Source organism: Betta splendens, chromosome 4 (genome assembly GCF_900634795.4).
Source record: "Betta splendens chromosome 4, fBetSpl5.4, whole genome shotgun sequence".
NCBI classification, from domain to species: Eukaryota; Metazoa; Chordata; class Actinopteri; order Anabantiformes; family Osphronemidae; genus Betta; species Betta splendens.
Genome location: NC_040884.2, coordinates 7,318,465 through 7,332,453, shown reverse-complemented (window position 1 = coordinate 7,332,453; position 13,989 = coordinate 7,318,465). Strand labels below are relative to the sequence as shown.

At 50.0% G+C, this 13,989-nt stretch overlaps 1 protein-coding gene across 8 annotated transcripts in view; it reads left to right on the top strand.

Moving 5' to 3' along the window:
* LOC114854617 (voltage-dependent R-type calcium channel subunit alpha-1E) overlaps positions 1-13,989 on the top strand; it is a 53,734-nt gene that overhangs the window by 37,550 nt on the left and 2,195 nt on the right. For 2 of the 8 annotated variants that reach the window (XM_041070328.2, XM_029149205.3), the window contains 32 exons: positions 29-160; positions 312-381; positions 459-576; positions 1,078-1,145; positions 1,310-1,401; positions 4,021-4,752; positions 4,846-5,057; positions 5,133-5,244; positions 5,319-5,448; positions 5,823-5,882; positions 5,954-6,060; positions 6,227-6,238; positions 6,398-6,494; positions 6,658-6,818; positions 6,927-7,064; positions 7,557-7,758; positions 7,848-8,012; positions 8,483-8,593; positions 8,670-8,750; positions 8,833-9,015; positions 9,124-9,215; positions 9,307-9,466; positions 9,553-9,680; positions 10,773-10,869; positions 11,789-11,894; positions 11,981-12,088; positions 12,207-12,307; positions 12,478-12,584; positions 12,687-12,858; positions 13,043-13,171; positions 13,249-13,396; positions 13,783-13,964. In XM_041070328.2, coding sequence (XP_040926262.1) covers positions 29-160; positions 312-381; positions 459-576; positions 1,078-1,145; positions 1,310-1,401; positions 4,021-4,752; positions 4,846-5,057; positions 5,133-5,244; positions 5,319-5,448; positions 5,823-5,882; positions 5,954-6,060; positions 6,227-6,238; positions 6,398-6,494; positions 6,658-6,818; positions 6,927-7,064; positions 7,557-7,758; positions 7,848-8,012; positions 8,483-8,593; positions 8,670-8,750; positions 8,833-9,015; positions 9,124-9,215; positions 9,307-9,466; positions 9,553-9,680; positions 10,773-10,869; positions 11,789-11,894; positions 11,981-12,088; positions 12,207-12,307; positions 12,478-12,584; positions 12,687-12,858; positions 13,043-13,171; positions 13,249-13,396; positions 13,783-13,964 — 4,513 coding nt within the window. Of the gene's footprint in view, positions 1-28; positions 161-311; positions 382-458; positions 577-1,077; positions 1,146-1,309; positions 1,402-3,867; positions 4,753-4,845; positions 5,058-5,132; positions 5,245-5,318; positions 5,449-5,822; positions 5,883-5,953; positions 6,061-6,226; positions 6,239-6,397; positions 6,495-6,657; positions 6,819-6,926; positions 7,065-7,556; positions 7,759-7,847; positions 8,013-8,482; positions 8,594-8,669; positions 8,751-8,832; positions 9,016-9,123; positions 9,216-9,306; positions 9,467-9,552; positions 9,681-10,078; positions 10,176-10,772; positions 10,870-11,788; positions 11,895-11,980; positions 12,089-12,206; positions 12,308-12,477; positions 12,585-12,686; positions 12,859-13,042; positions 13,172-13,248; positions 13,397-13,782; positions 13,965-13,989 lie in introns of those variants that run through there. The other 6 variants (XM_029149203.3, XM_029149199.3, XM_041070327.2 and 3 more) reach the window with 5 other exon arrangements.

The following is a 13,989-nucleotide window of genomic DNA, read 5'->3' as shown; positions in this document are numbered from 1 at the left end:
TGTTTTTTGCCCTCCTTCTTGTGTGAAGGTACTGGGCGTCTCTGAGGAACCTGGTTGTCTCTCTGATGAACTCCATGAAGTCCATCATTTCGCTGATTTTCCTCCTCTTCCTCTTCATCGTTGTCTTCGCCCTCCTGGGCATGCAGCTCTTTGGTGGCAGGTAACAGCACGCAGCCCCGTGCCGTACGGTTCCCTTCTGTCCGATCCAGTAGGAAACACACAGAACGCGTCAGGAGTGATCAATAGTTCCCTTCTTCTTGGTGAATACACACAACTATAAAGAGAAAAAAGCGTTCACGTCTGTTCAACAGGTTCATCTTTGAAGACTACACCCCGACCAACTTTGACACCTTTCCCGCTGCGATCATGACCGTGTTCCAGGTTTGCTCCGTCCTCTGCTTCACACCCGTCCACCGTTTGTGCCTTTAGGTCAGTGGAGAACGTGTTTCCTGTTTCAGATCCTGACGGGGGAGGACTGGAACGAGGTGATGTACAACGGCATCCGCTCTCAAGGGGGAGTGAAGTCGGGCATGTGGTCCTCCATCTACTTCATCGTGCTCACCCTGTTTGGGAACTGTATCTTTTATTGCTCGGAGCCGTTCGCTGTGTTCGCACCTGTTGCTTTATTTGCCGCGCAATCATCACGTGCGGCAACAGTTTCACCACAACCACATTATTCAAACTTTTAACGCCGTTCGACCCCCAGTGTCTTAAAATCGCAAACCTCTTGACATTTTTACACCAGGCAGATCAAATATTACACAGTACGCTTGTGGGAGCTCAGTGTGCGGCGGGATAATATAACTCAGACCAGCAGAGCTCAGAGGTGAACTGGCAATAAAAAGCCTCTGTGGTTTTACAGCGTTTTGAATTAAAACCTGCAGATCATACTCACCCGCGCTTACTGTTGTACAGTATATTCACATGATGCAGTCTCACACTGTGTTTTTGTGCATGCTCACATAAGTCACTGTTTTGCCTTTTCTGCGCTGCCATTGTTGTACAGCACATCCCCCTGCAGTCACTGTGTGACGGCCTGCGGATCATTTTCCGGGTTCTTAACTCAGCTGTGATCAGACACTCTGCTGAATGTCTTCTTGGCCATTGCTGTGGATAACCTCGCAAATGCACAGGAACTCACCAAGGTACCAACAAAACACAGCCAATAACTGCAAGAACGACGTTCGTCTCCTTCTGCTCTGTGCACGCGCTCGTTGCTGCCTTCATGGCTTTGCCTCCGTTTAATTATTCAAGCGTACATGCGACGCGGCTGTTCACCTGCCTTTTGCGCTTCTCCCCTTTTGATCAGGATGAAGAGGAAGCAGAGGCGGCCTTCAACCAGAAGCACGCTCTCCAGAAGGCGAAGGAGGTCGGACCATTATCCTCCTTCATGTCTTCAGAGTATGTACCGTGTGCAGCCGCTCTCTCTAACTGCCCCCCCCCCCCACTCCTCCCTTCTCTCTCCTCCTCCTCCTCCCTCTTTTCGTCCTTCAGCGTTGCCGTAGAGATCCAGCAAAATAGCCAGTATCATTTGGTGCAGTAGATTTGAATTACTAATCACGCGCAGACTTAGTCAGGAAGGCTAAGGGTCACACAGTGTGTACAGAGCTTCAGGCGTTGCTGCAGCGTAAGTGCCTGTTTGTAGCACTTAAAAGTAACTTGGGGCCTGTTTAGAGAACCAGCATATGATGCTGTCCCACTAGGGACCAACTGATGGACAGTATGTTGACTGAACAGTCTCCCATCCAGCCCGTCTGCACTGTAATTTGCTCCAAATTAAAGTCCATGTCTCCTTGGTTACCGGGTCCACATCAGGGTGGGAGGTGCCTACACTGTCGTCATGGAGACAGGGTTAGTCAGTGTCCAAATTAACACGGCGTGTGCATTAGCGTAACAAATGGCTGTTGGGTGTCGTCGCTGGGGGGGGAGAGTCAGGAAGTGAAATAGTGTCCTCCACTGTGAAAACTGTCATTCTCACCGTCATGTGACCTTGTTTTCTCAGCGCCCAGGTCTCCTTCGAACAATAGCTTGTTTTTCTCAGGGACTGATTGTGCAGCGCGTCGCCGTAGGTGGTGGAGGTGCATGTGCATGCACATGAGTGGGGTCCTCTGGCTCGGGCTGCACGCCACGTGTTGGGAAACCAGCAGTTTGTTGCATGGGCATGCGGAGGACTTCACGAGACAATGTGACTGTATGACGTTACAGTATGCACAGCACTTCCTACCCTCTTGCTTGCTATTTTTCCTTGTTTCCTGCTTGGGATGTTGCTATTGTCATAAATCTCACTCAAGCGGAACAAAATGTGAGTAAAAACATGGAAACGGAGGATGAGTGACACTTTCGTGAGCTCAGGGTCAAATAGAACCGGTTGGAATGCACAGGGTGTCTGGGCCGGCATCTGTATTCAAAGAGGGCTCTCTGAACTCCTGGTCTCGTCTCTGATGTCAGCTCCTGAATCCGGGCGGTACCTGCCCTCGCTGACCTTGAAGACAGAGCATGAGAGCTCCACAGCAGATGCAGCATGTTAGCCGATGAGGAGCCGGGTCCGTGGGAATGCAGCATGATCGAAGGAAGAAAAGCAGATATGTCGCTGAGAATGCTTTTGCTGATGGTGGGACGGTGGTTTCCGTGTGCGTGCACTTTTTCTTCCGTTGTGAAATCTTTAACGTGTGAGTGCCCCGGCGGCGGTTGTCAGAGCTGCATCCCAGTGTTCCGCGGGTATTTCACTATGTCCCGTTCCCCTGTTCGTTTGCTGATGGAGCCCATCTCTGTGTCCTCTTCCTGTTTCCATGCTGTAGCTCAGACTGTCCGACGTCTCAATCTACTGGAAATGTCTTTTTATCAATGTTGTGCCTACTGTTGAAGTTCTGAGTGTTGTTTGATTGTTTCTAATACTGCTGCCATCTTGTTTGTCAGTGTGCCGCTTGGCTCCCATGGAGACACACACCAACACATGGAGTCCATCGAGTTCAGTCACTTTTTACAGAACTGAAACTTGGACAAATTAGCATAAAACTGTTGTTACAAACTGATTATTAATCTATGAAAGCGGTGAATAACAAATCCAGAAGAAGAGCTGGTGAACGCCATGAAGCTTATAAATATTTGTCATCACAAGCCAAGTTTGCTGTGTGTCTCCTGGCCTGTTTTGTCTCTGCTCACAAAAGCACTAATGTCTTGTTTTCAACCAATCGCTCATTGATAACACGGACCACACAAGAGTCCACGCTCCAGTAAGTAAAACAGTCTGTTCAGCTCTCTGACTCTCACTAACGTCTGCTTGCTTCTCTCTGAATGGGTCGATGCCGCAGTCTCATCCCGTGTCGCATTCTCTTCACGCTCTGTCCTCTACTTCCAAACTCTCCAGCCTCATTTGAGTCCACATTTTCATATCTGCTCCACTGATTCCTTTCCTGCATTTTCCTCCTTTTTTGTTTTTAAATACCACAACACGAGTCCTGGTTGATTTATCACCTCACATCGCCATTGAGCCAGTAAATTGCTTCATGTTGATATGAAATTTCTCTCTGTTGTTGATAAACAGCTTGAACTTCAGAGCCGAGCACTTGCTTTGCACCGCGATATTCATTTTTTTCTGCGCAAACATTTTGATTGCTAATTTGAATTTCATTAAACCAAAGGGGAACCTAGAAATTAGAATTCCCAGTCCATCAAGTCTAAAATGATAATTTGACTCTAATTGGTCTTTTGGTGGAGTAAACAAACAGCATGCTGACCAAATTTTTTCCAGCCTGTTCCTTAAATAACAACACTAGTTGAAATGGCATTTTAAATCACCTCACTCTAATTAACATGGTGCTGAGCAATAAGTCATTCTGACACATCATCTTGTCTTTCTTCTCACAGGGGGAGTCGGAGGCGGCGGCCCTACCTGTACAGGAAACGAGCCATCCACCGCAGCCGGCCTACTTACTCCTGCTCCCTGGAGGAGGCCCAGGGAAGCGTGAGGGAGGGCCGCCCGCCTCCACCACTCAACCCCTCTAACTCTTTCATGTCCAGGAGGGAGAGGAGGAAGAGGATGACCATGTCAGTGTGGGAGCAGAGGACCAGCCAGCTGCGGAGGCACCGTCAGATGTCCAGCCGTGAGATCCTGTTCAGCAGCCCCAGCGAGGACAAGGACGGGCCTCCGGCCAAGTCCCAGTCGCAGCACGGACATCCCGTGTCGCTGCACCGCAAGGCCATGCAGCACACGCTGTCCGGGAGCCTGAAGCATCTGGCCGACCCGCTGACCTCCCCGGCCAAGAACCAGGCTCCAGGCGCCCCCGCGTCTGAGGAAGCGCCTCCGAAGGACACGCTTCCCGGGGACGTGTGCGACCCCCCCCTGCCAGAGCTGGATCCTGCAGGTGTAGCTCCTTCCGACTCCTCCGCCCCCGGGACCGTACCACAACCCCCTGAGCCAGAGCCCGTCTCTGAGGACGGGAAGCTGTGCGTTAGTCAGGCTCACAACACCATCTGTGAGCGTCGGAGCCCCAGACTGAACGGCGAGCGCCAACACAGGCCCGTGAAGAAGTTCAGGCCGCCGGATAACGCCGACGCGCTGACTCCTGAGAGCGGGGGGATCAAGGGGAGAAGGGCCATGCATTATGGCGACCATCAGGGGGGCGCCAGAAGTCAGGGGTCGTCTCCAATGAACGGAAGTCACCCGGCAAGCCACTGGGGCGAGAGGAAGAGAAGCCCGGAGAAACCAGAGGAGAAGCAGGCGGAGATCCAGAAGAAGGAGGAGGACAAGAGGTGAGACAGGCAGTGGTCAGCCACACAGGGGTTTATTCAGTGGCTCCACACCTTTCTGTCGGCCCAGCACTGTCTGTCGCTCTGCATCCACAGACAGGGTGACCAGAACGAGGAGGGGGGCGCCAAGCCACCAGACAACCAGAGCCAGACCGGGGACCAGGACCAGAGGCTGGAGTCCCTCCAGGGTGACCCAGCTGTGAATGAGAAGGTGCTGGTGGACGACCAGGATAAGTCCCAGCTCAGCTCCAGCGTGGTCATTGATGTCCCCAACGCTCAGTCCAGCCTGGAGCTCTCCACCATCACAGGTACCGGCGCATTGGTGGACATTTCCTGGATTTAAACCCTCTGCTCCTGCCTCACCGTCTTCTTTTCTCGTGCAGTCAACAGTAAGGACCCTGAAACCTGCAAGTCGGAGAAGGAGGAGGCCGAGGAGACGGACCCCGTCAGCGCCGTGACCCCGAACAGCATGTTCGTCTTCAAACCTGGCAACCCGTGAGTTCCCCCCGCTCATGCGCCTCGCGGGAACCGTCCCGGACCTGAAACCTGGCCCGTCTGCTCTCCCTCAGGGTGCGCCGTGCCTGTCACTACATAGTGAACCTCAGGTACTTTGAGATGTGCATCCTGCTGGTGATCGCTGCCAGCAGCATAGCGCTGGCCGCCGAGGACCCCGTGGCCACTTCGTCCGACTGGAACAAGGTTTGTGTTCACCCTCAGTCTGACTTCAACGGCACCAGCTTAACATAAAGAGGACTTTTTGGCTGCTGCTTTGCTGAATCTACCATCAGGCGAAACAGCACTTCATCCGGTCTAAATCCGTGCCTCAGGTCTCGTATCTGCCTTAATTTACATTAAGCAGCTAAAGTACCAGGGACAAAACATTTTTGAGAGTTGCTAATGTGACAATTAAACCACTGATGAGTGTGATGATGCCTGAAACGCAGTGAACCTGGTTGTTTTTGGAGGAATGATGCTGACACCGTGCAATGAGAACAAGCAGAAGGATTTCATCTTTTTTCCTGAATGCATTTTACTTGTTGTGGGATCTTTGACTGTTCCTCCGTCTCTCGTAGGTTCTTCGTTATTTTGATTACGTGTTCACTGGAGTCTTCACATTTGAAATGATTATAAAGGTGAGTTACTGTGGGAAGATGTGTTCATTTTGGAGGACAGAGCTGACTGACACCCTTCTCCTTGTCCCCAGATGATTGACCAGGGTCTGATCCTCCACGATGGCTCCTACTTCAGAGACCTGTGGAACATCCTGGACTTCATCGTGGTGATGGGGGCGCTGGTGGCCTTCGCCCTCACGTCAGTAAAGCGTTTTGTTGCTGTTCTCTGCGTTGTGTCTAAGCATCCGCGTGTCTATTTGTGTCACTTCAGCACCGTTTCCGTTGTGTTTATACCTGTTAAAACGCTCCATGTCTCTCTCTCCGGCTCCTTCCATCTGTGGTGCTCATGTGGGAACGGCCTGCAGCAATGTGATGGGGTAAATGTCACCACAGCTTATTATTAAATGTGCGTTATTGGAAGTAGATTGAGTGTGAACATGAAAGTGGCTCGATATGGTGGAAAAATAGCAACTTCATTAGCTGTGACACTAATGGCTCCGCTCTGTGTGACGTTTGCATCCCGTTCATCTGCACAGAAACAACAAAGGGCGGGACATTAAAACCATCAAATCTCTGAGAGTGTTGCGTGTCCTCAGACCTCTGAAGACCATCAAGAGGCTTCCTAAACTCAAGGTCAGAGAGGCGCCTTCTCTCATTTGTAGTGAAAAGGCTGTTTGGTTTTGTTTGACCTTCCCCTCATCACCACACACACACACACACACACACACACACACACACACACACACACCTCCGACCTGCCTCCTTTTCACTCAGCTCAGGTCTCCCTCTCTTCCAGGCTGTTTTCGACTGCGTGGTCACGTCCCTGAAAAACGTCTTCAACATCCTGATTGTGTACAAACTCTTCATGTTCATTTTCGCCGTCATCGCTGTGCAGCTTTTCAAAGGGAAGTTCTTCTACTGCACCGACAGCTCCAAGGACACGGAGAAGCACTGCCAGTAATGCCTTTACTTGTTGCTACATGGCTTCGTTCTCAAAACGGACCCGTGTTGTGTAATAAACCCCCACTAACCCAGTATCTAACCCAGCCTCTGTGCCTTTCTGAGGGGTTACTACATCGACTACGGGAAGGACAAGAAGGAGGTGAAGAGGCGCGAGTGGAAGAGGCACGACTTTCACTACGACAACGTCATCTGGGCGCTGCTCACCCTCTTCACGGTGTCCACTGGGGAGGGGTGGCCTCAGTGAGTGCTGCTGCCTGCACGGCTGCTGGGTCCCATGCTTTCCTGTCTATCACTGACAATTTTAAGTCCCGATCATTAGTTTTGATGAGCATTATACCCTTTTAACGTCCCTCTTCTTCCTCGGTAATGGTCAAATGTGACCTTTGATGAAGGAAATATAATATATGTGATCAATTTAACAAGGATTATGACATCCATTATGTCAATATAAGGTTACACCAGCATTTCACTGACAGCTTTTGTGGGTTTGTACTGTTCCAACCCTCGGTAATGGGCAGGAAATTGGCATTTGAGCCCCACCCTGGTGAACAAATATTTCCAGCGTTTTGGGCAACGACTAACAACTGCAGCACATTTTTTTGGCATAATATCCTATTGTTGTGTTTCTGCCTTGCAGTTTTGCTGTTGATAATTAGCAAATATCTTATTCACACCACCAGTGGCAAGGAATCGAACCCGCAACCCACGTTTGCTGCGTCTCTGTTCTCATAGGGTCTTGCAGCACTCCGTGGACGTGACGGAGGAGGACAGAGGCCCGAGCCACGGCAACAGGATGGAGATGTCCATCTTCTACGTCATCTACTTCGTCGTCTTCCCTTTCTTCTTCGTCAACATCTTCGTGGCCCTCATCATCATCACCTTCCAGGAGCAGGGGGACAAGATGATGGAGGAGTGCAGTCTGGAGAAGAATGAGGTGAGGGACTGAGGGCGATGAGACGCGTAGGCATCAGTAGAGGTGGAAGTCATATTGCTTTTGCCATAAAAAAATCTCCTATTTTTTAGAGAGCTTGCATCGACTTTGCCATCAGCGCCAAGCCCCTGACCCGTTACATGCCCCAGAACCGACACACATTCCAGTACCGGCTGTGGCATTTTGTGGTGTCACCCTCCTTTGAGTACACCGTCCTGACCATGATAGCGCTCAACACCATAGTACTGATGATGAAGGTGAGAAGACCCAGACGCGGTTAGAGCCAGACGTCACAGTGTCGGGTTCTAACTTTACCTCCACATCATTCTCTTCTATTGGAAAATCACATCTTGTGCTGCTTCCCCACTGCTTATTCTGTTTTTAGCTGGGAGTTGTGCTTGTCAGACGGTGAGAAAGGCCGACACAGGTGACTCAGCCTGGATTAAATATTGATTGAAAATGTCCGGGGGCTGCTATTTAGCAGGACCTCATTAACTGTGGCTGCTGCCCCCAGAGGAACGGCTCCTTTTATAGTGCGACAGATGGTAGGTGCCCAGACTGAGGCACTATTTATGGGTCTGGTGGAATCTTCCATCTTCCATCAACCTGTGGCTCTGAGGTTCACAGTGACATCAGACGGGTGTCATGGGTTCGTCTGCAGTGCGGATGAAGGGCTGTTCAGCAGTTTTCCTCCAGTAGTTTAACCCGCGCTGCCTTTCTGTTTCAGTATTATTCTGCCCCGCTGACGTATGACACGGTGCTCAAACAGCTGAACACAGCCTTCACTGTGCTCTTCTCTGTCGAGTGCGTCCTCAAGATCCTGGCCTTCGGCTTCCTGGTGAGGCAGAAGTGCAACGCAGCAGCTTCAGGGTCCTCTCTGGACGCGACTCTGAGCAGCTTTCCTGTTTTCACAGAACTACTTCCGAGACACTTGGAATATTTTTGACTTCATCACTGTGCTGGGCAGCATCACGGAGATCGTGGTGGACCTGCGGGTAATAATTGAGTGTTCAGGAGAGCGTGTCCTTTCACACATTTATGGCTTCTTGGGACGTGAGTGTTTTGCTGTACTTCTAGTCTGACACGTTCAACATGAGCTTCCTGAAGCTGTTCCGGGCCGCTCGCCTCATCAAGCTGCTGAGGCAGGGCTACACCATCCGGATTCTTCTGTGGACCTTTGTGCAGTCCTTCAAGGCGTTGCCCTACGTGTGCCTGCTCATCGCCATGCTCTTCTTCATCTACGCCATCATTGGCATGCAGGTCAGAAGCAGAGAAGGGACTTGATCAGTCTCTCTTCAGCTGCAGGTCAAAGGTCAAAAGATGCCCTACAAGGTTTCCATGTGTTTCTTTTGTATGTGTGTGAATCAGGTGTTTGGGAACATCAAACTGAACGAGGAGACTCACATTAACCGGCACAACAACTTCAAGACCTTCTCTGGAGCTCTGATGTTGCTATTCAGGTAGGGCAGCTACTGTTTCGCCCCGTGTGAAGCTGGGAAGCTAACTAGCAGCACTAGCCTCTGATCCCTTACTGATCCCTGCTTCCACCAGGAGCGCCACAGGGGAGTCGTGGCAGGAGATCATGCTGTCGTGTCTGGGAGGTCGGCGCTGCGAGGTGGACCCGTCGCTTTCCGCGGAACACGAAGGCACCTGTGGCTCTGATTTTGCCTATTTCTACTTTGTCTCCTTCATCTTCTTTAGTTCGTTCCTGGTGAGAAAAGAAAAAGCAGAGCATGAATAATAGGCCTCTATTGAAACATAGATGTCAGGGCTTCCCGCTGTTTGTCCCCTGTCCAGATGCTGAACCTGTTTGTGGCGGTGATCATGGATAACTTTGAGTATCTGACCAGAGACTCGTCCATCCTGGGACCCCACCACCTGGATGAGTTTGTGCGGATCTGGGGGGAGTATGATCGGGCTGCCTGGTCAGTGTTTCCACACCCCTCACCCTTTGAACGTGTAGTCTATGCATGTAAAATATACACACTTAAAGTATGTTAGTAAGGTAGTACACAGCGATAGTAGTTTAACAATGTATTGTATATGATGTAAGCACTTTCCTCACATCCATGGTTGTTCATGCTCTAAAACAAGGGTATGAGTTTTATTGTGGTGTCTGAACAGTTGACACCTGCCAGTGCCCATGAGCAACTATTAAGTCTGGTTTCACCATTAAAAGCCAGGGTATCTATTTTGTGTGTAGTCTTAAATTGTTGTTGTATTTGTGTAAACTTTAAAGCAGACGACTGAGCTTTTCTTTTTTTCCACCCTGACGCTCGAGTCCGTCATCGCCCGCGACTAAAGGCATGTGTGTCCTTTCCAGTGGTAGGATCCACTATAAGGAGATGTACAAAGTTGTGCGCACTATCTCGCCTCCCCTGGGCTTTGGAAAGAACTGCCCGCACAGGGTGGCATGCAAGGTTTGGTTCCCCCACGTCAGCATCCCCCCCCTTCTTCCACCGCTTGCTTGCCCGTTAGGGGTGTGTTACTCAGGTCAAAGAATGACGACACTCCGGTCTCAGGGTACTAAGGCACAGGACTTCACCCATTCTCCCAGACCTACCACTAAACACACATGCTTCTGATTGAACTAAAGCACCTTAGCGCAGCTCCAAGCTGTGTTTTGGGGGAAGCCTGGATCTTTCTACCTCTTGGATCTTGGCTAAGAGATTTTTTTTCACAGTGTGACTGTTTCACATTAGCCCCAGATCCAGTGAGGCGGTCATTCCTTTGCTCATCCTGTCCCGGGTTTTCTCTTTTCCCAGGTTTCTATGCCCTGTTGGCAGCATAGAAAGAATACAGCCTGTCTTAGTTATCCTGCTTACTCTCTCCCTCGTGTGTATGCCTTAGAATAATCCTTTCTCTTTTATCTTCTCCATTATTTTACCCCTTTCTCCCCTCTTGTGCTCTTTTCCACACACTCCACCGTTGTTTCATTTCCTCTCCACCTCCTCCAACACCGTCCTCCTCCCTGCCTTCCTCCCTTCCTCTTCTTCATGGCTACCTGGCGCCCCCAGTGGTCGTATCCATTACACTGACATGTATGAGATGTTGACCAACATGTCACCACCTCTAGGCCTGGGCAAGAAATGCCCCTCCAAGGTGGCATATAAGGTAGACTAATCACTGGAGACTAACAGGCGCCGCCTTGGTCTTCTAACCAATGGTGATAAGCTCTGTTGAAGCTCATTTTGCTCTTTTTTACTGTCGGTATTATGATGCAGTCTTGCTTGTTGAGCGAGTTCCAGTGTTTTTTTTTTTTGACTTGACTTGCCTGCTTTGCTTTGCATTTTGGCAGAAAGATAAGACTTGACGTCAAACTCGTGCTGGGCTTTTATTCTCTACACGAGCAAGTTGTTAAACATCTACATGCTCAACCTGGTCCGTTTTGTAGAACGTGTGCTATTCGACGTCGCTGCGTGTTTCATGTCCTCACATGTTCCTGTCTGCATGTGCCTCCTGCCACGTGTGTTTAACGTCATGTGTTCGTGTGTGCGCCTGCCAGCATGCTCCGCCGCAGACGATTCTCTTACTGCCCAACGTCTTGTGTGAGTTTCATCCTCTTTTATAAAACTAGATTTTTTTACAAAGCACACGTTTAATTCCAGCGGGGCATCAGAGGCATCAAGTTTTGTCTTCTCAAAGATGTGTGTCTCCTTATTTCCCAGTTTTGGATTCATAACTGGATTTGTTGGATCCTCTTTGTCCTCCTGGAATGAAACAAGCTCTTTGCAAAGTGAGCTGTATGTCTTAAAAAAGTGTTTGTTTTAAATCGTGACCCAGAAAGGCCATGGTTGCTCATAAAGGTCAGGATTTAATTACACACTTCTAGTTATACTCTAAAAAGCTTTGGTGGGTGTTTATAATTGTGTTAACTGATCTGTTCACCTGCCGCTAATGAACCAGTATCGGTCTAGAGGTGATCAGGAGTCATTATGAGCCACTACAGCAGGTCTGGGCCGCCTACTGCTACAGCCTGTTTAGTTGTGTCACTGTTTCTGTGTGACGTTGCTGTTTCCTCTGCTGCCACCAGCGGCTGGTCCTCATGAACATGCCTGTGGACGACGACATGTCGGTGCACTTCACCTCCACCCTCATGGCCCTGATACGGACGGCCCTGGAGGTCAAGATAGCCAGAGGTCAGAGCGCATCTGCTGCCACCTCAGACTCGTCACACTGGTTGAAATTATACCTCACGTGTCTACGCGTGTGTGTTTCTCACCAGGAGGGGAGGACAGAAATCAGATGGACCTGGACCTGCAGAAGGAGATCGGCGTCATCTGGCCTCATCTCTCGCAGAAGACGCTGGACCTGCTGGTTCCCATTCACAAAGGTGTCGCATCCCTCACTCTGTCCCTGAATAACACACGGAGGCTAGAATGGACAGCGTGATCCTCCTGGTGCTGGAGGCCGTGTCTGTGGTTTGACAGCCTCTTCTTCCCCCTTCTCAGCCAGCGACATGACTATAGGGAAGATCTATGCTGCCATGATGATCATGGACTACTACAAGCAGAGCAAAGCCAAGAAGCTCAGACAACAGCTGGAGGAGCAGGTAATCCTATAATGGATACCTATACATTAGGCATAAGACTTCTTCACGATCCACTGAGGCACTTATTTCACATGTTTAGTCTTCATCTTCATCAATGTTCATTACATAGGACTGTGTTTGTGGCTTGTTATAATGCAGTGGTGTCCCTGTGTGTCTTTTTGTCACCGTAGAAACACGCGCCTATGTTTCAGCGCATGGATGCCTCCTCTCTGCCCCAGGAAATCCTATGCAATGCCAAATCCCTGTCCTTCCTCCGGCACAGTGCCGGATCAGCGCTGTAAATACTCAAGTTTTCATCTCCCCGTACATTAATGCTGGTTGCCAATACTGGTGGTGCGGTAATAAGAGTGTCCTGTATATGTCGCTGCTGCGCTTTCAGCACCAGGGGAGGTTTTGTGGCCCTCAGTCCCGTCTCTCCTCAAGAGATGTTCATGCAGCCGCTGCCTCGCTCCGGGGACGAGAAGGCAGAGGAGGAGGAGGAGGACGACTACTGCTCTGCCTACCACCCGTACCAGCGCCCACATCATCACCATCGCCATTTACACACACTGGTAAAGGCAGCGTTGGCACCGGGCTCACTTTGCCTTGTGTCACAGCAAAGGAACACTGAGGCTGAAGCTGAGCGTCAACTTCAAGTAGCCAGTTGTTCTTTGCAGTTCTGTGCCTGTTTCCAGGTTCAGCAGGTGTAAAACAGGGACGTAACACTTAGCCTTTGCGTCTGTGGTGTTCCTGTAGGTGCCGGACATCATAGAGTACAACCAAAGGATGCAGGAAGCCAGGCAGGAGCCGGCGGCCATTAAATCCCCTCAGCGTGCAGCCTCCATCAGAGCATCCTCCATGCCCAGACTCGCCGTTGAGCCACAGGTGACAAAAACCCATCCAACGTGTTTGTGTTACACCTTTACATGTAGCATTCAGAGCTTGATCATGTGTGTCCGCAGCCGGGGATGTCAGCGGACAGTAATCTGATGAAACGCTCCTTCTCCACCATCGGAGATCAGTGCGTGAATGGTCTCTGGCAGGAACAGCACTCTCTGGAGAGAGTCAGTCCTGAGGGCACATACCGGCCCCGTCAGAGGAGCTACCGAGGTCCGTCATTATTATTATTTACCTCAAATGCAGGTTTAATGTAACATCTGAAGACAGTGTCTATGCCAGGAAAGGTTACATAAATTAAAATCTGGCTTTTCCCAAGTGCATCATAATTCGGCTGCTTTTGAACCACATCAAACTCTGAGATGATGATAAAATATTTAAACAAGTTTTAGCCGCAAATACTTTAAAGACACTGTGAAATATCCTCATTAAATATTAACTCTTTAAATTTATTGAATAAAAACCCTCTTTTATTGACAACAGATGAATTTTTTTTCTGTGGGGGAGGGGTATGAACTAGGACTCTGCCCCTGTATTTGGTTAATACTAATATTATTTTATATTGTAAAGTTTACTGAATTTACTGACACAACTTTCAGCACCAAAAGTGAACCACAGAGAAACATGTAGTCACGAGAGAGGGCGGTCGAAGGAACGGCGCCACCTGCTGTCCCCTGATGTGTCTCGCTGCAACTCAGAGGAGCGAAGCCGGGACCCTTCGTGTGAGAGGAGACGGTCCCCTTCACCCAAAGAAGGGGGGGTGCACACTTTGCAAAGACAGGTGAGAGTTATCAGGGGTAAACGTG